This window comes from Ammospiza caudacuta, chromosome 2 (assembly GCF_027887145.1).
Source record: "Ammospiza caudacuta isolate bAmmCau1 chromosome 2, bAmmCau1.pri, whole genome shotgun sequence".
Classification (NCBI taxonomy): domain Eukaryota; kingdom Metazoa; phylum Chordata; class Aves; order Passeriformes; family Passerellidae; genus Ammospiza; species Ammospiza caudacuta.
Window position 1 is genome coordinate 35,555,202 of NC_080594.1, and position 27,805 is coordinate 35,583,006.

General features: G+C 42.2%; 1 protein-coding gene across 1 annotated transcript in view; it reads right to left on the reverse strand.

Moving 5' to 3' along the window:
* TENM4 (teneurin transmembrane protein 4) overlaps positions 1-27,805 on the reverse strand; it is a 387,133-nt gene that overhangs the window by 27,159 nt on the left and 332,169 nt on the right. The window contains exons 24-27 of the mRNA XM_058800438.1: positions 26,816-27,048; positions 17,624-17,778; positions 13,687-14,564; positions 2,706-2,878 (exon numbers count right to left, since the gene is read on the reverse strand). Coding sequence (XP_058656421.1) covers positions 2,706-2,878; positions 13,687-14,564; positions 17,624-17,778; positions 26,816-27,048 — 1,439 coding nt within the window. The remainder of the gene's footprint in view (positions 1-2,705; positions 2,879-13,686; positions 14,565-17,623; positions 17,779-26,815; positions 27,049-27,805) is intronic.

A 27,805-nucleotide genomic window follows, 5' to 3' on the forward strand; every position in this document is an offset into this window, starting at 1 on the left:
AGTGGCTCATGAAGTGTAAGAAAGCATGAGACTTAGTGCAGAATGGCTTTAAAACATATTATACAAACACTGCCTTATCTGAAGCTCTTCAAAAGCTGGAAAATATAACCATTTCTGTCTCCCAGGCTGCCATAAACTCTTAATTGTGAATAAAAACACCCATTGAAAATTTCCATTAAGGGTTTTTCCTTTCTGAGGCAAGCTGGGTTTTGTTCACTAGTTGCTCTGCCATAGCTCAGCAGGAAACAAGATCACACTGAAATTACCATTTCTTGTCCTCAAGAAATAGATCAGCAAAGAGAACAGTTTGGTATAGCTAGGGAAGAAAACATGACACCAACTGGTCCTTTTTTATGTGGGTTTCATACTGTTCCTGTGGTAGCCAGCTGGAGTTCTGCCACAGAGACCTCAGCAGAACCACTGCTCAAGTTTACACAGCAGTGATAACGAAACCACTGGGGTACAGGATTTTGCCCAAAAAACATACAGCAGTGATCCATAATGCAGATCCAAGTATTTTAGCTCTACCACTGAGTATGTAAGACTCCAGCCAGATCAAAGCCCCTACATGCTTGAGTCTGCAAATGGAAAGAAGGGCCAGCAAGTTGGCTGCCACACCTTTCTTAGATGCGTGGTTTGATGCTAAAGTACAAGGAGATGGGCTTTAAATCAAATCAGTGAAAGATCCCTGAACAGTGAATATATTCCTCTCTCTTTTTTCCTTCACCAGCAAGCAGAGGAAGGCTTGAAGGTTTACGTGAAATTAATCAGACACATGATGTTCTCTTTGTGTTACATAAGCACCACAGAAGGGTTATTGTAACCAGTGCTCTGGTACAGTGTGGGGAATGTAAATCCTCTACTTTCAAAATTTTCCCAAGAGAAGACTCTTCCCTGGCTCTGGAAGGCATTTCTCAAGGGCTACATGAAATCCATAGGCCGCTGAATGCTGTATTTTAGACTGCTCTGGCTCTAGGGCACTACTGCCCTACTTTGGCATTGAACAAATGCTCATTTTGTCACTAGTCCAGAAGACAAAATCCCACTGGAGTGTTGATGTGCCTGTTGTAGAAGCTCCTAATATCCTACAGGAATTGCAATCTTCTGAAAATGCCTTCTCAGATCTCACCTGTTCACAGTGTGATCCAGATTTCCTGAAAGGTTCACCAACCCACCTCTTCTGCAACATTATCCAAATCTTTGTTTTAAGTGAGTTTCTTCAGATGCAAACAGTTTCATAATTCTATACTTCTGAAGATAGTTAAGCTGTTTGTAATTCTGCATGTCATAATGGCCGGAATGTCCCTGTGCCAGAGGGCAGGACAATGATAGAATTGACTGTGGCACCATTATGTAACTGTGCCTTCAGTGCTGAGCGTATAAATCACACCACAGTCAATTTTGTCACTAAAGGGCCCCCAACAGCGGGCTCCATTGCTTAATTAGGCTCTTGAGGTGAAGCCAACCTCATGTCTGTGCTGTTGCCACTCATCTTAATGTAAGTGAGATGGGGTGGGGTAGGTTGCATCTGTCTAGCAGTAAGGAATAAGAAAGTCATTGTATTTCCCTACAGGAATATGGGGAGAGTTTGAGGGGGCTAGAACCCTCTCAGCTGTTCTCTCCAGAAGGGTAAAAGCAGTGTTTCAGGCTTTCAGGTTTTTAGTTTTTAGGCTTTTCATAGCAGGTACCTTCTTGTAGGAAAGGCTGATGTTGTTACAGGGAGGGGGAAAGAAATTGTATCCCAGAGATGTGGGAATAAATGTCATTCTGGAACATGCTTGCCCCACTTGGAGCAGTTCCTCACAAGGAGGGAAAATGTTTCACACCCCACTGTAATCAGTCACAGCCAGAGTGAATGAGATCTGGGGAGTAAAGAAAGCAGAGTCTGAAAGTTCCCTCCCTTACCCCAAGCCCCAGAAAATAGGTGTGATAGCTCATCCTGATCCCAAAGAGGCTTCAGCTTTCAGACCCTGGAGATCCAGGCTCGCACTGTGCAGTACAGGCTCTGCCAGTACCAGCATGTCAGCAGTGGTCCCCTGCTATTTATTCCTCTTTTATTTCCCACTTCATTCCCTTTTCCTCCACTGAATCAGTCCTCCGCTTCCCACCTTCCTACCACAGGCACAATCATGCTCATTTCCCACAGCCATAAACTGGTCCCACCAGTCCTACCCCACCTGTCCACTTCTCCTTGTACCTCTCCACGCTACCTCTCAGTTCAAATACAGACCTTTTGGGCACAGGGATGGTCATTTTTCTGGATGCCTCCTTGTGAATGTTTGAAACACCAGTGAACAAAGAATCAGATCTCCAGCAACCAGCTGGAAGCCTGTTCCAGAAGGATAGCAACTGTTAAGTCAGAAGCCATTAAGAGACTGAAGCAAAGGGGTTGGCTGGAAGTGTGGCTTGATTTATGCAACCCTTTTAGTTACTACAATAATGGTAATGATGATGGAGGACTGTGCTGCAGGAGCCTGCATGGCAAGGGGACTGACTGAGAATGGAGCACAAAAACAGCTGCAGAGCACCCACTGTGCTAGGGAATGAGGCTAAGTAGGTGTGAGTGTGTGTCTGTACCAGCATGTGGGGAGCTCTGGTGCACTGAGAATGCAGGTGATTTTTGGCATTTGGATTATCAAGATGACGCCTGTTTCCTGATCCATTGTGTGCAGTCTGGTCAGGAAGGGAATGAGGGCCCAACCCACCTTGGAGCAGGGTGTAGAAGGCCCCTGATGCTGACAAATTGGTTGTTATTGTAACATCATCCTTGCTGGAGGTTTCCACCTGGACGTGCACAGAGCTGTCGGTGTCGCTGCGGAAGCTGCTCACTTGCCCAGTAGGGAAGGTCACATTGGTCAGGCGGCCAAAGCTGTCGTATCTGAAAGAGAGAATGTAATGAAGTCAACAGCATCAACAGAGGACGAATTATCCTATAAAGTAGAGATCAATTCTTCAACTCATCATCCAGATTTTTCAGAGAGAAAAATGCACTGTCACTCTTTCAGACAGTCTTGATTTTTTTTGTCCTCATGAGAAGAAAATCACAGCTTTTAGCTGAAGAAATTTAAGTAAAGAATAGAAAAATACTAAGTACATATTAGCTTGTACTTACACAATATTTTTACAACACTCCTCACACCTGCACTATGCGTCTTGTTTAAAAGAGTAACTTTATTTCCCATCTCAAAAGCAGTGGCCTGTGCATCCTGTCTAGCAGAACTAGGAATTTCTGAAGCTCACCAACTGATTTGTCTGATTGTGTCCTGAGCTCAGTAATTTATTTTAATTTTTTTTTCTCTATCTAATTTTAAAAAGCTGTATATTAAGGTAGCAGCAAGGACCAGATTGGCCACATCAGAGAATTTCCTTTGTGAACGTGGTGTAGAGTCCTGAGCATAGATGAATCCCCGTGTCTACCTTTTACTGTTCTCAGGACCATATGGAAGGACTGATTTAAAAGTGTAAGAAAGCAGACCAGTTTTCACCCCTACTGTGTCCTTGACCTTTCCAATGAAGAATCAACATAAGCACCATCTGGGAAGGTTTCTGTGATGTGGACACCTGTGTGCCAGGGCCCAGGTAAAATAAGCTTCATACATGCAGGCCCCACAGCAGTTAACAGGCTGGAGGAGTTATTTTTTGGTAAAAAGAAAAACAGACACATGTGTCTAGAGCCCTCCTGAGTTAAGGGAGCAAACACCTCATTATGCCTCCCATCTGTGGCATTACAAAAAGTTTCACAGACCCAAAAGGCTGGCAAGGGACCTTTGCAATGAGGTTATTGTAGCTGAAATGGAGAGCAATAGGGAGCTCTACTGGCTAATCTGTGGAGGGCTGTTGAACCTTCTGATGAGAGGGACCTTCAGGGAAGGGATATTTAAATAGTTAGGGAGAAACAGAAAAATTCCAGCAAATCAATTAGGGATAAATGTTTGGCTTTTTTCAAGTCCCGCCCCCAACTCTTTTAAGAATGATTTATATGAAACTAAGTAGATTGTATTATGAAAATTTATCACTTGGGGAAGCAAAGTAAATGGCGGGCACCCTAACAATGGGTGTTCTGAAGAGGATTATAATAAATTGCTTATTGTGTCTACTGAGGATGTGACAGAAAGTAAATGGAAACAATGAAAATTCAGATTAGAAGCTGCAGAACATTTTCAAGGCCCATGGTTGCTCCAAGCAGAGGAACAGATGGAGCACTGGAAACCCCACTGTCCAACTCTTTTAAGAATAAGTTAGAGAAATGTCTTAGAGGGGATCTGGATACAGATGATCAGACCTTGGAGGGAGCAGATGGTTGAGGAGCTCTTGATGCTTTTTTTGGGACTACTCTGAACTAGGGAATAAGAAAATACACCCCATCTAATAATAAAACGCAGAAAACAAAAAAAAAAATCCAAATAGAAGAGGGGAGTGGAGGCAAGGGGAGATGTGGGGGGAAGGCAGGGCAGGGCAGGGTAGGGCAAGGCAGGGCAAGGCAATGACAAGGTGCTCTTGACCTGTAGTTGATGAGAGACCCATCAGCAGTCACTGGACTGGCTCTGCACTATACAGAAAAAAATTTGTCTCCTCTTCCACTCTCATTTTGCCAGATTCAAACACAGTGCTGGTTCGAATCACACTTCACTTTTGAAATATGGTGGCAGTGATTTAATGTGAGGAAGGGCTGGTTGAAAAGATTTTTGCCCAAGTTGGGTTATAGTGACTAAGTGGGTGACCTCATTGCAAATCTCTGCATCCCTCAGGTTTGGAGAGATCATCACATGAGGCTTTTCTTGCCCACTGAGCAAAAGGGGAGGCAGAAGGATAGAAGAAAGTATTTGCCCTCCACAGTCAGCCTCTGAGTCATGGATTATCCAAGCCTTGCCCTTCCTCTCAAATGTCCTGGCAATCAATCAGCCACTTGTAAAATGGAAAAGAAAGAATAAAAAAAAAAACCCAAACAAGAAAAGGTTGAAAACAGGACTGCATTGCAGGAGTTTGGCAGAGATCAGTTAAAGGTTTTCCAAGCAGCTAACAGCACACAGCCTGGATCTGAACTGCATCTCCATGCAAGAGCCAGAACTAAAGTGCTCCCAGTACCAAACAATTTACTCCAGATTTGTGGCTGCCCTGTTTGCACTGAGACAAATGTGTTTTGCTTGTACTGTCTCCAGTCACCTGCACATCTCCTCCTAAACCAGCATGTGAATCTTAAACAGAAAACATCACAGGCAGTCTCTTTACCCCATCTGCTGATATAAGACACAAGGGATATGACTTAGTCTTTTCTCTGAGCAGAGAAAACATTGTTATCACTGAAGGTGTGTTGTGTAGCATCCCACATTCCTTCTACCACAACATCAATAGTCCTAGATATACAAATCAGTCTGAACTGTAAGGCTAGAATCAAGTTTAAAAACGTTCTGAAATTTCAGTAAGATGAATCTGAATTTGGCATCTCTGACTTGGTGGATTAGTAGGTGTGAGGGATTTATTTCTATTGCCTCATTTAGATTTTAAAAATAAGCTGCTCCTAAAAGTAAGCCTGATTCACCTCCTGAAAATAATGTCACAACTCTAGATGTGTTGCACTGAAGTCCAATGGGTGACTTTGGTGTAACAGGTGTATAAAAGGAAGCAGGTCTGCAGGTTAGGGAAATAAGGAGTGCAAAAGCCAGGATGCAGGCAGAGAGCTTGTTCAAGTGGTAAGAGCTGAGTCAATGTCCTGTGAGTCACAGCTTTTTATCTTAATTGAATGGCACTCAAAAAATGCTGAGAGTGAGCACAAAACCTTTACTCCATGCAAGTCCTACTTATGTGCTCCCAAGAAAGCCTCAAAACCCTGTGGATACTCAGTTTAACAGCCGCCAGCAGCAGCAGACAGCCAACTCTTTATATTCAACAAATCACAGAAATACAAATTGGTTTGGGGTGAAAGGGACCTTACAGATCACCTTGTTTCAGCCACCTCACCATGGGCCAGGACACCTTACACAAGATCACACTGCTCTGAGCCCCATCCAGCCTGGCCTTGAACACATCCAGAGCTGGGGCAGCCAGATCTCCTCTGGGCAACCTGTGCCAGTGCCTCACCACACTCACAGTAAAGAACTTCTTCCTATCATCTACTCTAAAACCCACCCTCATTCAGTTTAAAGCCATTCCCCCTAGTCTTAATGCAGGATGCTCTTATTAAAAGGCAAGCAGTGCCTTTTTATATAATATTATGCAGTGTAAAAGAAATATTATTTTACATAGTATTTCTGTAGTGCCTTTTTAGCAATATTTTTATAATATTCCTGGACCTAAAGCTTCTAGCACCCTCACAAATGGTTCTCCACCTCTGCTGGGCAAATAAATCATATTTGCAAATATGCAACTGGAGAAACCTGCCAGTAACCTTTTCTTGTGCAAATTAGGCTAAAATAGCAAGGAAAAAAAGAATGAAAAAGCGTGATGGCACTTAGACCTCTGTGCACACATTCTTCTTGTGAAGTCAAAATGACTAAGTACAATGCACTTAATTTACATGCATACATTTTTACAGGTGTACAAAACTCACAGTACTTCACCAAAAGCAAGGACTCCCATTTGGGACTTTGGATCCTGAGAAGCAAGGCTACTTTTGGACCAGAACAGTCTGGAATGATCTGCTGGTACTGGTTTAAGATGTCTGCAGAAGTACATTAGACTTTTGGCATATCCTTAGTCACCCCATTAACCTTCTTCAGAAGGAACTAGGACCATCTGTGTTTTCTGCATGTGCAGGAGCTGCTGCACCTCTTTGCCCAACAGACGGACAGGAACCTGCCAAGGACGGGCTTTGTGGGGGACAGCTTACTGATCTGGAGCTGCAAGAAGATCCTGCCTTACAAAGGAAGAAAAATGAGAAGATAGAACAATGAGACCATTCCAATTTTTATTATTATTTTTAACTGGTGACAGATGAAGTGTAAAATGCTCACATCCAGACTAAGGCTCCTTTTAGCACTGTGGTGGCAACGTAAACGGAGGTGTGGGAAGCCCATTAGCATGAACACACACAGCATTTTCTTCTTGGCAAGCAGTTCTTCTTCTCTTTTCTGTTTTTACTCAGAACTGGAGCATTTTCCCCCTTTTCCCTGATTTAGCTCACAAACACATACCTGTCACATACCCACAGTCTCCCAGGAATGTGCAGACTTGCACATCCCAGAGATAATATGCTTGACAAGTTAAATGTGCTGATTCCTTCCACCTCTGCTTTCAGCCCTATAAAGGCCCTTACAGGGCACACCTCAGCTTGGAGAGGAAAAAGCCAAGCAACTGGCTCTTATGTAGCTGCAGGTGTGCCCTGGTATTTGCAGTAACATAAATCTCTCCTAGTCACCTCATTTTGCAGCTAAGCTGCCTAGCCTGTTTCCACAGCATCAGGATTTAGGGTTGGGCCAGTTTTCATCACAGCCTAAGACTTCTGTGTTCTCCAAATGCTCTGAAAGCCCCAGAATTAAGGAAATACTGAAGCATGGGAGTGCACACAGCAGCCACTTGGAGCAATGAATCCATCACCTGCTAACACAGCTGCTGCCTCCCATTCAAACCTGCTGCAAAGCCTCAGCACTTACAATTACAGTGGCAATTATTAGGCCAGCAAAGGAATCCGTTACCATCCATTCCCAATTGGAAACGTACTTAGCTAAGGTTCAATGCACAGAATTAAAATGGTATTTGGTGCTTATGAGGTCTAATTGTTGGTTTGTAAACATTCAGAGCTTTCATTTATCACATTACCATTGTGTAGAGACCTGGACCTTGGGAATTAAAGAGCATCCTTAGTACCATCTATTCAGATATCAATTTCTTGCCTGAGTTTCTGCATTTCCTCATTTTAGCCCCTTCACATTTCATCAGCCTTTTAAACCACAAGTCAAATATATCAGAAAAAAACTCACTATAATAATATTGCATTTAGTGCCAAAGTATCTAAATGGACCTTGCAAACTATATTTTGCATGTGATTACACCAACGTGCACCCAGTGCCTCTTAACAAGCTCGCCTCATCCCAATTTTTCAAACAACATTAAACACAACATTAAAAACAAATCTATAACAGACAAACTGATAATACTCAAAAATGCATGAAGGCAAGTCCTCTCCCTAATGACCAAAGACCAGGTTGTGGTCACAGTCTACTGAATTTTCTGACTGCCCAAGAAAGAAGAGGAAGATCTCGTTCTAGCTTTATGATATTCATAATTCCCTTGGTTCTCAACTAAACTTTGCTATCAGGCATGAACTTCAGGGCAGGGCAGTGGCTCAAAATGTGACCTCATGACTTACAGAGGGTACTGGAGAACTGCTATTTTATCATGGCACCTAGTGGAGTTTCACTGCATGTTTGTCAGAGGAACAATATTGAGAATCTCATCATTTTATCATGTAGAAATTGTGGAACAAGTGGAACCAAGAAATCTTGCTAAAAGAGGAGGGAGGAAAAAAAAGCCAAAGGTGTTTCTCATACTCCAGTCTGCTGCAGGAGTAGAACAAAATCCTCACTTGAACTACACTAAATCAAATCCTGTAGAACTCTGTGTATGATCTGATAAATCACAGTCACACCAACCACGGCACTGCCTTTGGCACTAAAAGCTGCTGTTGCTGGGTGGGACCTCTGCTGAGCCCTGGTGGTCACTGGGAAGCCATTCAAGGTCCTCCTGCATGCTCAGTCCAGCTGGCTCCTACCTTCCATCCATTACAGTGTGTGAGGTTTGGCAGAGTTAGGTTCTCTGTAAAACAGCCTCCAGTGTTATGGGGTCAAAACTCCCCTTACCACTCATATGAAGACCTGGCTCCATGAGATCCTTTGCCCTCCAGACAACTGTGAGTGACTTCTTGGGTAGTCCGTGAAAAGGTTTTGAATTTCTGGGCTTGGCTGGAGCAATGTGTAAGTGTTTGAGTCTGTACGGGAGGAGGCGACCTTCAAAACTAATTGGACACACACAGGACCTAAGTAAAAGAGCCTCATCTGGGCTAAATAATGCATAGAAGGTTTGACTTTGGCTGAGAGGGAAATTGAGTTAATGTACAGTGATAACATCTCAGTGAACTAATCAAGATAATTGCCGTATTCTTGATTTAAACAAATCCATTAATAAGAATTTCCGGATTCTGAAGCAGACAAACAGCAACTGCTAAGAAACTTTGTAAAGGCTGGTAGCAATTTTTTCAGGTCAAGTTAAAAAGCAGCAACAACAAAGCAGCAAGTACTCACACAGCATCCTTTGTCTTTTACTGGAAGAGTGGAACAAGAAGTCATTTCCCTGGCTGAGTTTCCAGATGAACTTCCTTTGCTGCTGATTATCACTGTTACTGTCACCAGTTCAATGGGAAGAAAAGTCTTTAATCCAGTTACTGGACAAGCTGAGCTGCACTGCATTAACTGACAGCTAATGTCAAGCCCACTGCAGGGGCAGGAAAGGTCTATATAATGCTAAAATCCTCAAAGTAGTCATAGACAGGTCTTTGGAGACAGGCTAATTATTGTGGGGAGCTAAGTTTCACTCAAACAAAAAGGGAAACTGCACACCATTATACATTGAGTCTTACTCAGAGCTAAACCTGATAAAACAGGATTGTTAGAGCAGGCTTGGGTGTAGGATGTGTGAAAGGAAGAGCTGTAAGGGCTGTGAGTGAGACTGCCATTCTCTGAAGCCAACACCAGTCTCTTTCCCCACAGAAAGGCATGGACAATGTGCCAGTCCAGCATGAAGCCTTGGAGGACCTGGATTCCCTGGTGTGCCCTAAAGACAGACCTCCAGTACTCCATCAGTACATCCTTCCTCCTTCCCTCCTTTGCAGAGTCAAAGGAGGGCTGTGCCCACATGTCAGAGCTCTTTGCAGCCTTATGGTAAAGGCTAAGAAATGGCCTGGTAAGAACAGCACCTGGAGGAGAACCAGAGATGCTGGCTATGTTGGCTGGAACTAGATGTTCTTGAAGGTCCCTTCCACCCCAAGCCATACTGTGATTCCATGATGAACATGTAGCAATGCCACTCTCACAACACCACTGCTCTGTGATGCTGGGTTTCTGATTTATGGTCCTTTGTAGACAGTCAGGTGAAAGGTAAATCTTTTGAGGACGTTCTTCATGGTAGAAGAACATGGTGCCACTGGTGCGTGTAAACTTGCAAGCTGGATTTACTTTACTGTTAACGTTTTAGGCAGCAGTGTCCAGCTTGCCCTGGCACACAAACAATGCTTGTCAGCTGTGAGAAACATGAAACTTTTCCTCAGAGTCAGATTTGATGCCATTATTTCTTTGGCCATGAGCAAAACAGAAATATGAACTTCACCCTTCCCCTCAGTCAGGACTGAAAACTCCTTTAGAGCACCTTCCAGCCACTCATGTTCACAGGAATTCTCTGAACCACTTAAGCCTTCCCAATGTACATTTCTTGCTGTTCTGGCAGAGAAACCAATAACATGAAAGTAGTGAATGTTGATTTTATTTGGTTTACACCATCTTCTTCAGCTTCCTTGATAACAAGGAATTTAGACTTCATCCTGCCATGCCTGCACTCATCTCTGCAGCTTGTGTTTCAGTCATGCAAATTCTCTCTCTGGTGAGATTACATTAGAAGAAAGGCATCAGAGTCCTGATCTAAGATACAAAGAAATGGAGAATATACTGCTTTCATGGTTGGTTACTCTACCAGTTAGGTCATCTCAGCCTTAAAAAAATCACACCTTCTTGTCAACTTGAATTTCTCTAGCTTTGCTTTCCAGTCCCATACTCTTCTCAAGCCTTTCTCTGTTAGACTGAGAGTCCCTCTCTAGGCAAGAGCTTTGGCTGACATGTTGTGATCTGGACACTTCCCAGTCTCATTCATGTTGAGATAAATAGATCAAGTCTTTCTTGTTCTCCCCATGAATGAATTTTTTAAGAGTTTTTCTGCCCAGACATCAACTTCCACAGTTCTTCATAAACTGCATTTTTATGAGTGACAATATTAGTCATAGCAATGCTGCACAGAGAAAAAATCAGCTTCCTACTAGCCACTACAAGTAGAGTGTGATGAGTCAATGCATTTATTTAGTTTGTCCATCCAAGCAACAAGTTAGACAGATTTGCCATGGAATCACGTGAGGATCACACTGAAGACTTGATGCCTTGCTACAACTCTAAGAGCTAAGGCTTAGCCCACTTACATGTGTACCCTGGCATCAAGACTGTGCAAGAACGTATCTTGTTTAAATGAAACCTACTTTACCAAACAATTGAAATACGTGACTCTTATTTCATATTCTAATTTTATCAGTCTGATTTTATATTCTTTCCCTGGTTACACATACAATACCTGGACAGAATCAATCCCTCTAAATCACTGATCTGCCTTTCAAGACCCTAGTGGATAGGACAGGACAGGACAGGACAGGACAGGACAGGACAGGATAGGATAGGATAGGATAGGATAGGATAGGATAGGATAGGATATGAAAGGGTAAGTTGGATGAAAAAGAATAGTCTCCAACTCAAGCATGGAAGATTTAGGCTGAGCATATAAAAAAGCTCTCTAAAAGTAACAATAATACAGGTAAATACATTGTTATCACTAACAATATTTATAAAAAAATTCAGATGACTGACAGGATCCATTTTACCGAACTGTAGACATCTGCAACATAAACATCTGTATCCGAACTCATCATTCTCTACTACCTTTGCAGAGATAAACTTCCAGAATACAACTTTTCTCATCTAAAGGAAATACCTAACATAACTCATACGAAACTCTGAATGGGCCTTTTTCTCTCCACCTGCCTGTAAAGGGTGGCTGAAGTAACTAATTCAGATATAGACTTTTACCCTGTAGTTTTATATAGTTGCATCAGAAACTGTCAGGAACAGTTAAACAGAGATAAGTGATCACAGGTTTGGATGAGGTATCTCTGAAGGCACAGTCACAATTCTATATTCAGTGATGCTGTGCTATCCTACAGTGCTGACTTGCTCTAGTCAAGATTTTCATAGTCCAGCCACTAGAGAATACTGTCTTCCATTTAGTTCTAAAAAGCTTTCTTATGACTCTTCTGAAGTGCATTAAAGGACCAGAATGATGACTTTCACAAATGCTCTATTTTGTTGGACAGCAAGAAATAATGGATCACTGTTATAAATATATCCACAGAGCTAGTTGGTTTTGAGCTTCTGTCTCATTTTATCTCCTTTATATTTTCAGTTGCACTTTAAAATAAAAGATTATGTTTGAGGTATAAATCTGACCATTATTAGCTGTAATATTTAGTTTGCTTCACTGTCTGTGGCTGCATCTGTTTCCAAGCACAGAACTATTGGGTTCTTTGCAAAAAGAAAATACCTCTTTGATTTAGCACAATGGTCCTGACAATATAGCTGGCTTTCACTCCTGTGGAGAAAAACACCCTCTTTTTCCTCCCTAAGGCCTTCCTCAAGCAAATTCAAAGTAAGAGATGGAGAGTACTAACTTGGATTCACTGAGGAATATTGCTACAGTAATTGCAAACAGAACATTGAAAAAATGCTTATAACATTTCAAAAGATTCATCACAGAGTTTCCATCAGTTCTTTTCAAGGCAAGAGCAGGAGCAGTGAGTATTAAGCAAAGAAACTTGAAACTGAGCCTGGAACATTTTAAGGAGAGAACCAAAGCAACCACATATCAACACACAGATATGTGAATTTAGCCAGCTTTCCTTTCCTGAATCCCTTTTTTTCCTAGCAACTTTTTTGTTTATCATCTTGGGAACTGCCTATTCTATCCAAATTGGATTCTTACAATGGGTGTATTATTATGGCAGCTGAACACTTCCATGTAACCATTCAAACCATGTGGGAAATGATGTACTTAAAGGAGCATTTCAAACGGGTTACACTTGTAAATAAAAATTAAACTAAGGAAGAGGGAGGGAAAGGGGCTCTCAACAACAGGATGAATCCTTCTAGGTGCTCCTCATCCAGTTATCTATCTTTGTCCTTTTTTATATCAGAAATGTGTTCGCTTCACGGTATTTAAAAGCAGGGAATTGCTAACAGCAGTACAGAGAACAAGTACAAATATTCAAGATACTGCCATCTCTGGGTCTTTCAGTGCATCCTATCTTCTCTCTGCCTAAAAACTCTTTGGGGACAGTCTTGAACAGTTCCAAGACCACTCTCAAAGCTTAGTGAGGCAAATTGCAACAGGAGGAATTGAGCAGTCCATTAATTACAGAATTGTTTCCAGAGCAAGCTCTCATTAGTCATTGCCAGTTGTCATTCTACACCAGACACTTCAAACAGGCTCAACAAAGACACTGCAGCATAGGAGGTATGTGAAAAGCTGTGAAAAAAGAGGCTCTGATGGAACTTTCATACTTCCAAGGCTTTCAAAGCCAAGAAAAATTCTCTGACACACAACCTAAATCTCCAGTCCTGACTACAGCTAAGGAGAACCAGGTGTCCAAATTACTTAGAAAAACTCAGTAGAAATTCTTTCTGACTCTTGACTTGGTAGAGGGAGCTTATTCAAGCACTAATGCACCTACTGCCAGTACCTAGTGTTTGCATGAAATCCAATACTCTGTGTTCGGGCCATTTTATTTGCACAATAATTCCGATCAGGGAATTAAATTCTACCGACCTTGCATGGTTCAGAGAACACACAATGAAGTCAGCAGTGCCAATATCCATAAAATATACTTACTCATAAAATGTTGTCCAGCCATTTTCATTGCTTTTAGTGGCAAGGAGACCAGAGTTGCCGTGGTAAGTCATCATGGCTACCTCATGCCCCTGTGTTGTCACACTCTTGAGTGCACTGTTGGTACCAATTGTCACCCAGTAGACTTGGCCATCGGGCACCACCAGCCAGAGGGGCATCCCTGTGGAATCTCTTCGGATGTTGACTAAGTTGCCATTATTGTCAGTGATCAGGGTTATATCTCCGTCTCCAGAATAAGTGAAATTGTAAAGATAATCTCCAGTGGTAAGGCTCTGAGTATAAAGGTGCTTCCCACTGGTGTCAAACAAGTACAGTTCCTGGTCTATGGGTGAGGATAACTCATAGAGATTTTGTGTGTTGAGGAAGGGTTTGTTTTTCCGAATGAAGCGGATTCGGATGTTGCCCAGGTCGGCGACGTACAGCTCCCCGTCGGCACACACGGCGAGGGAGGAGGGCGCGTTGAGCTTGGCGTCCTTGGCGTAGCCGTCGTCCCCCGAGAAGCAGTCACAGTTGGCATCGTTCTTGCAGTCGCAGCTGCTCGGGGCGCCGGCGACCAGGGAGATCTCCCCGTTGGTAGTGACCTGCCTGATGCGGTTGATCTTCTTCTCGTCGGTCTCAGCGATGTACAGCACCCCGTTGTGGGACACGGCCAGGGCGGTGGCGGACTCCAGCGTGGCGTGGATTGCCACCTTGCTGAGGAGAAAGTGATCCATGCCTGGCACCTGGCAGTGCATGGGCCTCCCTGCCACGATGCGCACTTGGTGGTTCTCAGAGATCTGCAGCACAACATTGTTGTCGAGGACATAGAGCGAATTATCCATGGGATTCACTGCCAGATCCGTGGGCCATTCCAGACGAACCTTCATGGTAAAAAACCACAAGGGAACTTTTATAGCAAGACATTTTTATAGTGCATGATTGCTATAAATCAATCACAATGAGGATGGAATCAACATGGATGAAAGGGGGAATGGGTGAAAAACCCCACAACTAATTATTACTTGATAGGTGGCCACAGAGGATTTAACCTGCTGTGAGCAAGGGGCCCTAGCTCCTGGGCACGTGAAGCAGTCACAGGGAGACACCCACACTCTGCACTGGAACATTGGTGGCAACAGGATGATGGACAGAGGCAAACCATTCTACAATTTTCCCTCTCCAGCTTTTTGAACTGCTGGAAGCTGGACCTCATAGCAGAGACCTGGGACCGTAAATTTTGCTGTGTGAAGTGCTATGAAATCGGACACACAGAACAGTGATTCTTTTACTAAAGGATTTTTCACACAAGTGGCTGAACTCCTCTTGGTAAATGACAAGGAGGGATAGACACAAAACTGGCAGCTGTGCCAGCATGTGTGAATATCTGTTATAACCTATGGTTTTCTGCTTTATGCTGCAAAAATGCAGAATAGCAATTCACAGGAAACTCAGGCAATTTCAGTTCATGGAGTAGAATACTTGTGCCTTCACGGTGATTTTCACATTTTGTTTTAGCATAATGCAAAAATGGGTTCAGGAGTGACATATCCCAGTTCTACACTGATAATCCACTAAAACAGTGACTGGCAACACCACAAGTGAGTAAGAACTAGAATGACTTCATTTCTAGCTCTGCTCCTGCAATACACTCTTTTCAAGTGTGTCTTCTCTTTTAGTTGCTAAACCTAAAAAATGCTTACCAACAGAATTCAGAACATTTTTTTTTGTAAAAAACTCCAAGTTGTGCATTTTTTTGATTATTTTATTTTATTTCAGGTGTATATAGAAAAAAAATTGGCCTTGTCCTGATGGGAACCTATTCACTCCAGTATAGTTTCTTTGTTTTGAACCTTCTTTTCCCACCATCCATCTCCATTGCTGCTTCTTCTCATTTGTCTGATGTGACTAAGTTTAGAGGAGTATTTTGTAACCTTATTGGAAGGAGGAGTGGATGCCAGCAGACTCAGGTCCATGAAACCATCTTTCACTGTGATTTTACTTAAAACTGAGTAAGGAGAGACCAGGTAAGATTCAGGAACACAGGAAATTTCTATTTTTAACGCCTGAAGTTCAACATCTCTGCTACAGCAATGCTTTATTTTGATGCTCCTATATGCCTTTTCAGCATTTTTTTTAAAGGATCAGATGTAAAGTATTTAGTTCATTGTGTCTTCTAACGCTTGAGTGCGTGAGGCTTATTTTCATTGCTAAGCAGTTTGCTGAGCTCTGTCTACTCTGGTTCTCTGCTTGCAAAATCTCCTTCCTTTTCTCAGCTCCTGGCCTATTTTAACCCTTCTTGTAGTAAAACATTATAGCCTGTGGTTTTCGCTTTAATAATTCATGCCTCCATCCCTTCCAGTGGTCTTTAAGCTCCGCAGTCTTCAGTTAGCGTCAAGAGCTGAGTTTATTCTGAACTGACAAGGGAATTTTCAATTTCTTAAAAACCATTCCTTGTCAACAGTGGCAGCTAAATATTTAATGTCCTCATGTCCCAGGCAGCCTCAGGGACCTGGCAGAAAGGACCCTTCTATCTGCTGTAAATGATGAAAAGATGCTTCCCAAGCTGGATTTTATTTTTTAATTAAGCTTGTATTCAGTATGTTTCTCTACAACAGGAGTGGTTAATCTGCCGATCCCAGTACAGGTTAATCTAAAAATGGTTCCTGTCATTTTGTGACAGGAAAAAAAAGAGTCTTCAGCTGATACATGTTCATCTCAGAAGTGTTTGAACATGACACTGGTTTACATAGAAACTACATAACTTGGAAGTAAATAATTTCTAAAGTCTGATTATACAACCGTCTTCTGCTAACTGACCCTGAAATTCACATGAAGAAAAAATTATGTCTGTAAGATAAGAAACATACTACAAGGTGGCCTTTAACCATCAAAATTTCCCTTCTATAAAAGGCAGAAAAACTTTTAAAGTCATAATTTCAGCTTGTTCATAAATTACAGACAGTGGGAGCCAGTTGCAAGGAAGCAAGAATAATCTTTTCAAATTAGAGGTAAAAAACAAGAATAGATTCCATATGGGAGCATGGAAATTATCTAGGTAGTTACAAAAAGGAAACGCCACTGACATCTATTGTGGCTGAATAACAGTACTTAGCCCTCCAGCTATGATCTATATTTTCATAGGAGAGGACAACATTCCTGCAGGCAGGCAAACAAGTGGCACAAAGGTTTCAAAGGACACTGTCCTAAACTGGCAGAATTTGACAAATTGGCCAGTGCCACACAAAACGGAATGCTGGGCTGTAACAGATTTCTCTTCTGCACCATCCAGCAGTAAAGCAATCAAAATCAAAATGAGATTTCCTCTTCTTTTTTTCTCTCCACCTTGAAGCCGCAGGACGTAAAAGCCCAGCATGATGGTAGCTGCAACCAATTTGCAATCTGATGCGATTCAAGATTCTTGTTTTCCTGCTGTTGCTAATTTTGGCACCACATCCTCCAATCAGTATTTCCTATGTTAATTTGATTCAGGTCTAAAATTGTGCTGGGCCAAATTAGGATGAGGAGAAGAAAAGAAAAAAACCTGTGATTAGCTAAGATGTTATAATGGAGCATGGCATATAGTCCCTGGCATATAGCAAGACATGATGGTAACAAAACCTGCCTTCCCAGGAATCTGTGCCTTCCCACTGACTGGAAACTCTGAAAGAAGTCAGTTGTGTGGCTGGGACATCTTCAAAAATTTCACCCCCAAAAATCTATGAGTTAGGGCAGTCAAGTCTTTCCTTCTGTCCTTCCTTCTGTCTTTAGTGGGTAATTCTTTTATGATCTGGTCAATTTTATACCATAAACTATGTAGAAAGCAACTCTCCTTAAGCCCTTACCTCTTTGTCAGACCTGCTGGGGAAGCACATAGACATGCAGGTAAGGGTGAAGGTGCAAGCTTGCATTCTGTAAAAACAAAACCAAACCACTGTCTTACCTGAGAAATGTCCATAACAGAGTCACAGCTGAGAGGCCGAGCAGATGTCAAGTCATTGGAACCCAACACAGTGGAGATTATTCCATTCTGATCAATCCTCCTAATCATGGTGCCATCCACAAAGTAAATCAGCCCAAACTTGTCCACGGTGATGCCTGGAAAGGATCAAAGAAAGACAGTCAGAAAGTGATGGCAGCCTGACACGAGAGCAATATATCTGAAGGCATTCCAAATGGATGAGAGGAGAGCTGGGCATGCTGGAGTCCTGGTTATCAAGAGCTTTGAACTGGCAGCATTCCATGGAAGGTACTTTTCAATGCAATTCAGAAATCCCTGCTCACTCCTGGAAAAGGGCATGGCATTCGGTGAACTGCTGAAATGAAAAGGTTTCCTAATAACTGCGTGTCTTGCATGATCAGGAACCTGGTTTTATTGCTCATGGTATGAATGGTAAGCCATGCACATAAAAATGTTACACTGATGAATCTTTCAAAAATGGCAATAAAAAAAGGCTGTGAAATGTCCATCAGGTCAATCAAATTCCAGAGGGATAAATGAGAAAGGGCTTTCCCTGGGATAATCCTACTAATATACAGTGTTTCACCTGATTCTGAACTCTGCAAGTGATTAATTTCATTGCTCAAACCTCCTTTGTAGACATACTCCTGTCAGTGCATTTGAGGTCTGCTGACAGCAGTTACAGGCTGCTGATCTCATTTCTTGCCCTGCAGATAGTGCTCTACACTTTCCAATTAGACCTCATAACAGTCTATGAGTGTGGTCATTCTAATTTTACGTATCAGAAAATTAACAGATAAGGCAATTCTCACAAGGGCACAGAGAAAGGTCATGACTGAGGCAGGAGTAAGAAGTTAGGGGCTCTATTTACCTCCTCTTTGTCCATGTATAAATTAAAATAACTCCACAGTCATTCACCTCATCTACCCTATAGAGGCAGAATGTCACCCAGCATAATATTTGAGTGTGTTAAAGACACTACAAGCTTGTAAAGAAACAGAAAAAGAATGTAGAGGCCTGTAACATCTTTTTTTTATGCAAGTGAAAATTCTGCTTGAAATATATGACTATTAGGATCTTCCTGTTTGGTTTCTTTTGCTGTCAGGGTTAACAATCACTTGGCAAAAAGCAGACATCTGCACTGTGCATCTAAGCAAGTATCTGAAGCTATTCCAACCAGTGGAGAGAGAAATCTACTTTGAAAGTGTAATTTGTATTACCCTAAAGCCCATATGCCCAAGACACTATACAAATCCTACTGGAAATACCTTTTCCTCCCATTTGACTATAAAAGCATACTACAGCAAATATCTCTAAAGAAAACATTTATATTGTAGGCAGATTAAATTACTGAGCTGAATTCTCACTAGACTGTCTCTTTGGCTGTCATCTTGGTGACAGAAATGATGGAAATTCTGTTTCAGATAGAAAGCTTTGAGAATGTTTGAGGAGTGAGCAGACCTTGTGTTCCTCCAAAATGCTGTTTTGCAGCCAGATCTCCTTATTTGAAACATCTACGCTCTCAGTCTCCATCCACTGTGAGCTCTGCTGTGAAGTGCAGATGCAGCAGTTCACAGATCAAAAATTCTAGATTTTCACAGAGTAGAGATTAATCCTCTGATTGCTTTGGCAACTAAAATCATGGCCTTCAGCCAGCACTGTAAGTATTGCATGGGCTGGAAGCCACGGAGGTAGGTGATATGTAGAAGAACATAGCAGATTTGATTATAAGGAAATCCACACAAGATAATCTGGCCTGGCAGAAAAACATTAGGACTAAGTCATTGTTTGAGAGAAAGAACAAACTTCTGCATTGAGCTGAGATAAAGGAAGGGATTCAGACATGGTTGCAACCTGTTGATTCCAAGTCAATTAGGAGTCAGAAAACTGGTGTTTCCGATCACTGAGTGGAATGGGAGCTGTGTATTATTGCCAGGAGGCATAACCAGCATTTTCTTTACTTCTTCACAGCATGACCCTGTTTGAAGGGCATCACTTTGACCTGGGTCAGATATTTGATCATCAGACCTGTGTGGTTTCAGAATAGCCTCTACGGCAGTAAGGAAAAAAATTACTTGCTGCTTTCAAGATGAAGTTCATTAATTTTGGAGGGGATTATATAGCAGGATTGCTGAGATAATGCATGACAGGACTGAATGACCTAAAAGATTGCGTCTAGTCCTACACTGATACCTGTGTTGAATTCATGCCAAAGACTCATCTTTGCAGGGCCATGAAACAAGAGTCTCAAAGAGGGGCACAAGGTAACTGTTGAACATCAGAATTTACTAAGAATAGTGAGGCACTGGCAAAAGTTTTCCAAATAAATTGTGGCTGCCCCATCCCTGGAAGTGTTCAATCACAGGTTGGATGGGCTTTGAGTAAACTGGTCTAGTGGAAGGTGTTCCCCCTCAGGGTGGGTAGAAACTAGATGGTCTTTATCCTCCCTGCCAATCCAAACCATTCTATGATCTGATGAATGCTATGGGAGAAGCCACAGTAGTGGTGGCCATTTATTCTCACTGTAAATATAAACACATCACTTATTTAAACACTTTGTTAAATGCTTGCAGAAGGATCTGATGGGATAAGCGTCAATATCTCACTGGCATCCATGCCTTTCAGGAAGCTATCTTTACCTGCCATGAGATTTGTCAGCACTATGCCCTCTTCAATGGATCCATCCAAGATACTGGCATGTCACCTGTCACTGTCATCTGCTGTTGAGGGTCTCTGCTCCTCTTAATTATTTTGCCTACTGAGTGCCAAGTTCTTTCAAGTTTGCTGGTATTTGCTTAAAAACCAACAACTAAGCTCTTTAAGCAATATGGCAGACATGCTTTTTTTTTGGAAGGAGCATGATAGAAGATTCAGTTGATCTTAACTGGCTTTTGTCAAACACTCAAAAGAGTCTCTTACCTATTCCTTGGTTCACAACAAGTATTTTTCAGGGTGTCTGTCCATTACTGTGTTTGACAAGCCAAAAGCCAGTGAAGGGTGGCAGGCTGGATAATGCGATTTTCAATGAGGCAGAATTTTCTCCCTTAGCTAGTTCCATATGTATTGGATTGGACTTATCAGCAGTGTTTGCTGGCAGTGGCTCACTATGTGCAGTGCTGGGGTTTGATGGCTGGTCTGATTACCCAGTTACAATAATAATAACCTGGATGCACTGTGGCCCTCGAGCCAGCTCTGATCAGCTGATAGGGCACAACTTTATTTTGCATTCCAGCTTAGACAAAGAGCTCGCACACCCAGGTAAGTGGAAGTGGGATAGCAAAGTTACCACTTATCACTCTGCTCCAGAGCAATGGTACGTGTATGTGCTCTTATCACTGAACACTTCCATGCTTATCCCTCTTTCATAATGGCTAAGCAATCTGAATTGCCTCACATTTCCTGAGATGAAATTTGTAGGGCAGCAGAGTTTGCAGTTTGTAAAATCCCCAAATTCCCACTTGCACACATCCCTTACATGGCAGCTGCTCCAATCCCTTCCTGATTTTGCTGAGTGTCTCGGAATCAAAACTAATTCTAGAGAAGAGCCCTGCTATCCCACAGACAAGTGTCTTTGGATGGATGACTTCTGTGAAAAGGGAAAGAAGCATCTCATGGATGCTTTGCAGCAGATTGTAGAGGTTAGGTTGGACCTTTCTGTTTCCTCTCTGATATAGGCACAGTTCCAGCACTGGGAGCTGGCTCCTGCAAACAGGCACAGAAATGGGTAATTCACATGTTATGTGTGTTAAGCCCAAGGCCTTGGCTTGCTTTGGCAGAAGGCTCCTCTCATGTTTCCATAGGAACATAAGGGAATTACAGCCTCTCAGCATATAGCTCCAAGTTCAGCCTCTCAGTTACTGAGAGGAAACAGCTGCTGCCACTACCCAGGTAGCATTGCAGATCCAAACCTTAAGTTCTGAGATATGAAACACATACGCTATGAAATCGTGCTGGCTCCCCTTGCATAAGCAGAGATCTCTCACAAAACAAGGGCTTGTAGCACCACGTGCATCTCACCAGTGAGCTGTGCTGATAGAAAGTTGATGCGATGACATTTGCTTGAAATGTCAGGACCTTGTAGCATGAAGAGGTGACAGCACAAGGTTATGCTGCAAATAGCTACTGGGACATGGTGAGTTACTTGTAGAAGACAAACCGCTAAAAGTGATAGCATGGTGCATATAGCTCTAGTTAGGAAAAGAAAAAGGGGAAAACCCTTTTCAATGAAAAACAAGGTGCTTAAAAGAAATCCAAATTTGGACCTTTCTTGTCTGACTGGATGCTGAATGACTGAGTAATAAAATGGCAGATCAAAATCAATGTCAGTAAGTACAGAAGAATTCACAAGGGAACGAGAAAGCCTAACTACCCTTATACACTGACAATCTCAAAAAGAGCACATAGGAAAAAGATTCTGGAATTCCTGTGAAAAGTTTTCTGCTAAGATCAGTTTTGTGCTATGCAGTGGTAAAGAAGAGAACCACAAGACAGCAAGGAATTAGCAAAGAAACAGAAAAAAACCAACAAAACAGTGGCTTGGCCTTAAAAGGACCATTCTTTTTCATGACCTGGCTAAAGAAATTGTGAAAATTATTAGCACAGGGTGCCTGGAAGAACAAAACTAGGTGTTCAGAAAGGTTTCTTAGCCAATTGATGCTAATATATTAAGCACAGGTCTGGTGCAACTTCTTCAGAAATTCCCCTAAATACTGATGATTAGCATCTGGAATGTTAGCACAGGAAGACCACATTGCCCGTTTCCCTAAGTGTCTTCTGGCCAGAGTAAAGGACAAGAAATTTTGTTCAGTCAGCTTCTGGTCTTTCCCAAAATGGTCCTATTATTATCTGACCATATAAATGTTAACAAATTGTGGAGAGTTGCTTTCCTCAATTAGTTCTGTCGAACTCTTCAACACTTAGAGAACAACTGAGATTTTGTTTACACATTCAGCAGGGCAGAGTGAAAGAACCAATCTGTCCCCAAATTAATTACTTCATTTCACATTGGTGTTACGGTGCTAAATGAATGAGATGTCCCCTCTCTCCCCATGTGCCTTCTGAAACCTCCTTCCTATTGTGTCAGACTTGTTACTGCAATCTCTCTTAATTGCAAGCTCCTTGGTAATTTGTCTGCCACAACATTTTCCCGAGAAGAACCAATGGTGAGTACTCAGATGAAAAGAAATGCTCTGACAAGCTGGAGTTTTAATTTTTCTTTAGATTGCTTGTAGAAGAGGATCATTATTAGCAGATGATAATTAGGAAGTGGTAACACTTTAATTTGCAAGGATATATTGAAATTCATTAGCATCTGAAAGCTTTGCTGTGCTCTGTGGCAAATGAATTGGACAAATCAGACTGGTTCCTAATAGCTGTAATAAATACCCTGACCAAACAACTGCCACCCCTACTTCATCTGTGGATCTATCTGTCCTGTGTTTCTGTAGCCTACCTTTATTAAACAAGCCAAAGATGGGTAAAGTGTGAAACTCCTGGAGGGTTTTACCCCTTCTAATGTCTTTTCTAAGCTAATGGTCTAAAAGGAGTTCTTCCTTCACTGGAGTGAGACAAGAACCTCTGTCCAGAAGGTATTTCAGAGAAATGTCAATACAAGGATAATGGTTCTGAACTAAAACAGGGTGGATTTAGATTATATATTAGAAAGAAATCCCTTCCTGTGAGTGACTGGCACTGGTTGACCAGAGAGGCTGTGGATGCTCATCCCTGGAAGTGTTCAAGGCCAGGCTGGATGGGGCTCCGAGCAACCTGATTTAGTGAAAGGCATCCCTGCTCATGGTTGTGGGGCTGGAACTGGACGGTCTTTGAAGGTCGCTTCCAACCCAAAGCATTCTACTCAAAGCATTCCCTCTGAACTCAAGGGAGCTGAGGTGAAAACTGGAGGAAGTGATCAAGACAATGGGGAAAAGTGTGCTGCTCAGAATGTGCAGAACCATTCTGAACTGTATTTGCTGTGGTGGGGACCTCACTCTTCAGGCTATCAGATCCAGGAGAAGAGCAGAACTCCCAGAATGTGGTTCATCCCACCTTGAACATGTGCATAGTCACAGAATGAACCACCTTCAGGGTACTAGTTTCTTTCCACTGTGAAGAGATCCAAAAAAACCTACTTAGACCAGACGCTTGACTGGTCCAAGGGACTAAAGATATATGCAAAGGCATATGATGACAGCTTGTGATTATTTCTCCAGTCTTAATGAATTGCTGGTTTTCATCTGGCTGGAAGGTATCCCTCAGTATGTTCCAGCAAGCTGAAAATATCAGCTAATTAAAACATCATGAAAGGCAAGACTTTTATTCTTTATGATTTTTGAAAAAGTGCAAAGATGTCCTTAAAATACAGAAATCATACTTGGAATGAAGCAGTTATGTTCAGAGGAAAAAAAAAAAAAAAAAAAAGCTTTAGGCTTAAAAAGTAGAGTTCTGTGAAGAGCAATAGTCTTCTAATTTCCTTTGACCATTCACTTATGAGTGTTTATTTGCCTGCCAAGACTCAGAAGCAGAGGGTCACTTGAGATCTACTGGTTACTTATACAATAAATCATTTTTATTTTGAACTATTATGAAATACATGAGGGAAGAGCATTTGCTGGATTTTTCCTCTAGGATGAACGACTGTGGAAGCATAAACAATGGTGACATTACATTGTCAGCATGAGTTTTCACTGTTCATCATTTGTTGAGGGGACTGGGGAGTGAGTCACACCTGCCACAGCCATTGCCTCAGCAGAATTTGCAAAGTCAGGTTAGAATCAGATCAGGGAACACTGTTTAGGAGCTTTCTATTGGCAGTGCAGGCTTGCTTTCTGCATTATTATTTTCTTCTTGTCATTTTCCTTCATGTCATTTCCTCTTTCACCCTCAATTTACTTCTGTTTTGTGAAATTTTGGAGCTATGAGGAATGAATGCATGAATTTTGCTGTTATATGATTGAGCTGGAAGAATGGTCTCCTGAGAGCTTCAGTTGCCAACAAGATGGATTTCAGTGCTGAAAACTTTGAACTCCAGAGCTGTTTGCTATAGCAAAGCAGAAACATAAGTCATCTAAACCTTGTAACATTCACCCATGGATGGAAATGAATAATATTCCTCTTATCTTGTAGAAGGGAGAACAGAGGACCAACAAAAGTGGTGGGGTATTTTTTTTGCACTGATTGAACTTCAAAGAGGTGCAGAAAATTGGATTACAGATTTCTGGATTCCCTGATCTCATGATTCATCTGCTGGACTGCCTGAATATCTCTGCGCAAGTCACTTAATTTTCCTTTCAGTCAGCCTTCTCATTTCAGTGAGACAAATTCTACACTACAAACTGACCACCAGTAGCTGTTCCTTTACTTTATCTGTGCTTCTGGCAATACTTTAGCCCAATATAATGGTTAACTCATGGGATTCTCGAGAGCTTGGAAACCATGCTGGACTCTTTGAATATTACAGGGGTAGAAGTCTGAGTTTTGATGCTTTTTGGCAAAAAAAAAAATAGGTCCTCCAAAGTACATTCTTCTGCATCCTTGCCAGGAAACAACTAGCTGACATAACAAAAAAACCACAACCAAACAAAAACCCAAACAAACAAAAAACCAAACCCAAACAAAAACAAAACCCCCCAAAAAACAAAAAACCCAATCAAACCAAAGCCAAAAAATCAGAGCCAGACCTGGCACAAAAGCTCATTAAATCAGTTTGGATTCAGTAACAACAATGTCATCTCTATGTCATGAAAAATAACTTCCTGAGAATCACAGAATCATTGAAGGGTTTGGGTTGGAGGGGACCTTTAAAATCATTCAGTTCCAAACCCTTGCCATGGGCTGGGACTCCTTCCACTAGACCAGGTAGATCAAAGCCCTAACCAACCTGTCCTTGAACACTTCCAGAGATGAGAGAGCCACAACTTCTTTGGGAATCTCATCTGCTCTCAGTGAAATAACTTTCCATAAAATCACAGAATGGTTTGGGTTGGAAGAGGCCTTTGAAAGTCATCTAGTCCAAACCTGCTGCCGTAGGCAGGAGCACTTGTTAAAGGATCCCCAAGTTTTGCTGAGGGGTTGCTTTACAAAGAGGTTGGGATAGGCTTGGGCACTGTTGTGCTGAGGAAGGAGGGAGCTACCACTCTCCAGTGCAATGAAAAAAAAACCATGCAGCACATTGATGTCAAAGTCAAGAACCTATAAATAATCTTGCACTCTGAACAGCTGCGCAGAAGGCAACACATAACAGGCAAAACCACCCCATCTCAATAAAACATTCCTGCATGGGTGTCCTTTGCAGCCCTCTTCACAAACACGGTCGAAAATCTGTGCACAAAGAGTGCCTTCCACCTCATCTCTATCTGCTCCTCCTCATCTCTACCCTCTCCACCTCATCTCTATCCCCGTGTGTTTTTATTTTTCTGAGGTGCTGTGGACAGCTGGGAGGAGCGACATCCTCCATATGCAAGGTAACAATTACCTTGAGATTGCCAGACTGAAGTCTTGGCTATACACAGGACTGCATATGTTTGGCTAAACCTGTTTAGAACAATTTAGTTCACAGCCATGAAGGCTGCGTGATGCTTTTATTCTGATTCGACTGTGCTTTTATCACATTTCAGGATGTTGGAACCAGGTAAAATTAAGCTGAATTAGACCACTCTCATATCAAATTTAGTATCCACACCCTACAGGATTTAAGCTAGATGCTGTGATACATCATGTCAATGTCTAAACCACCATTTGCGTATTTTTGAGCTGTATGCTAGTTTTGCTGCCCTTTTTCATATATATACACACAGCAATGCTTATAGGCCTTTTTTTAATGACAAGAAAGCCTCAGTGAATTGAATATTAGTGATTCCTGCCCAGGTTGGGAGGGACCAAGCACTGTTGGTAAGGAGGAGTAGTGGCTCCACAGGTATAAAAGTGATGGGTGGATTTGTTCCACTGCCCTCTGTACATGTGCCCATCATTGAACCCCTCTGGCCTGGCATTCCTCCCAGCCATGTGAATTTGAAGAAACATGACACAACTAGCTGAAGGTGAGACATACTTATTTCCAGGAGCAAGCCCTTAGGATATGTTTCAGAATTGGAGAGGAGAGCAATCTCCAGTGTGACTAAACAAGCTGCTTTCAAAAAAACCCCTTTAAAATAGCCAGTGGAGAAGAAGCAGTCTCACCCCTGGGATTTGTAAGGGTGGCATCAGTGCCTTTGCCTCCATCTCCACAGCGGGTATCATCAAATGGGAGGCACTGATCCCCAGTTCCAGCCAAGACCTCTGAGTTCTTCACAATGTCTTTCACTGACGTGGTTGACTTGATTTTATAGATACGTCGGCTGTTGGTGTCTGAGAGGTAGATGGAGCCGGTGATCGGATCTGTGGTCAAGTAATACTTATGAGCTGGGCTGTGGCTGAAAAACAAGGGTATGACATCATTAATTTTTTGGATGATGTGCTTCCTTAAGTCAACAGGCAATGCAAACACTTTAGAGAATAAAAACGCATAGGGCAGAGAGACTGGGAAAGTGAAGGAGTGCTGTTTTGGACAAGGTTAGTACACGGTGTGTTACAGCATGGGATCCCAAGCTGTATCCATTAGCAGTCACTGTGCCTGGGGTGCTCTCTGGAATGGAGGGAAGCAACCAAAGGAAAGGCTCTCTGGTCTGAGTGTGAGCCAAAACTATGCCAGGAACTACTACAGATTGAGTTCCAGTGCCTGTGTTTGCTTAATTAACTTGTTACAGACATAGTCCTGAAACTGGTGTTCGTGCAGTGCCAGGAAGTGAAGGGAAAACAGAGAACATTAGGGAAATAAAACAAATAATAATGAAAGAAAAATCTGCCCTCCCAACAAAGACTAATACAAACTCCAAAAGAAGACTCCCTGTATAAAGCACTTGAAGATACACCCTTCAAGATCTCTTGCTGACTCCAGCAAAGACTCTAAAGTTCTGTTCTGCCCTCAGGGAGATTAAGGGAATCCTACCACTGAATTCAGCTGGACCTCAATGATGAGAGAAACAAAGAAATTCCTGAGCGGCACATTTTGCCCCAAGTAAAGCATGAACTGAGGAACCTGAACATCAGTCCCCTGTTGAACACCCTCTGCTCACTGTTTCCTTGGACACAAGAAAGGGTGGCTGAGAAAACAGGATGAGCAGACAGAAT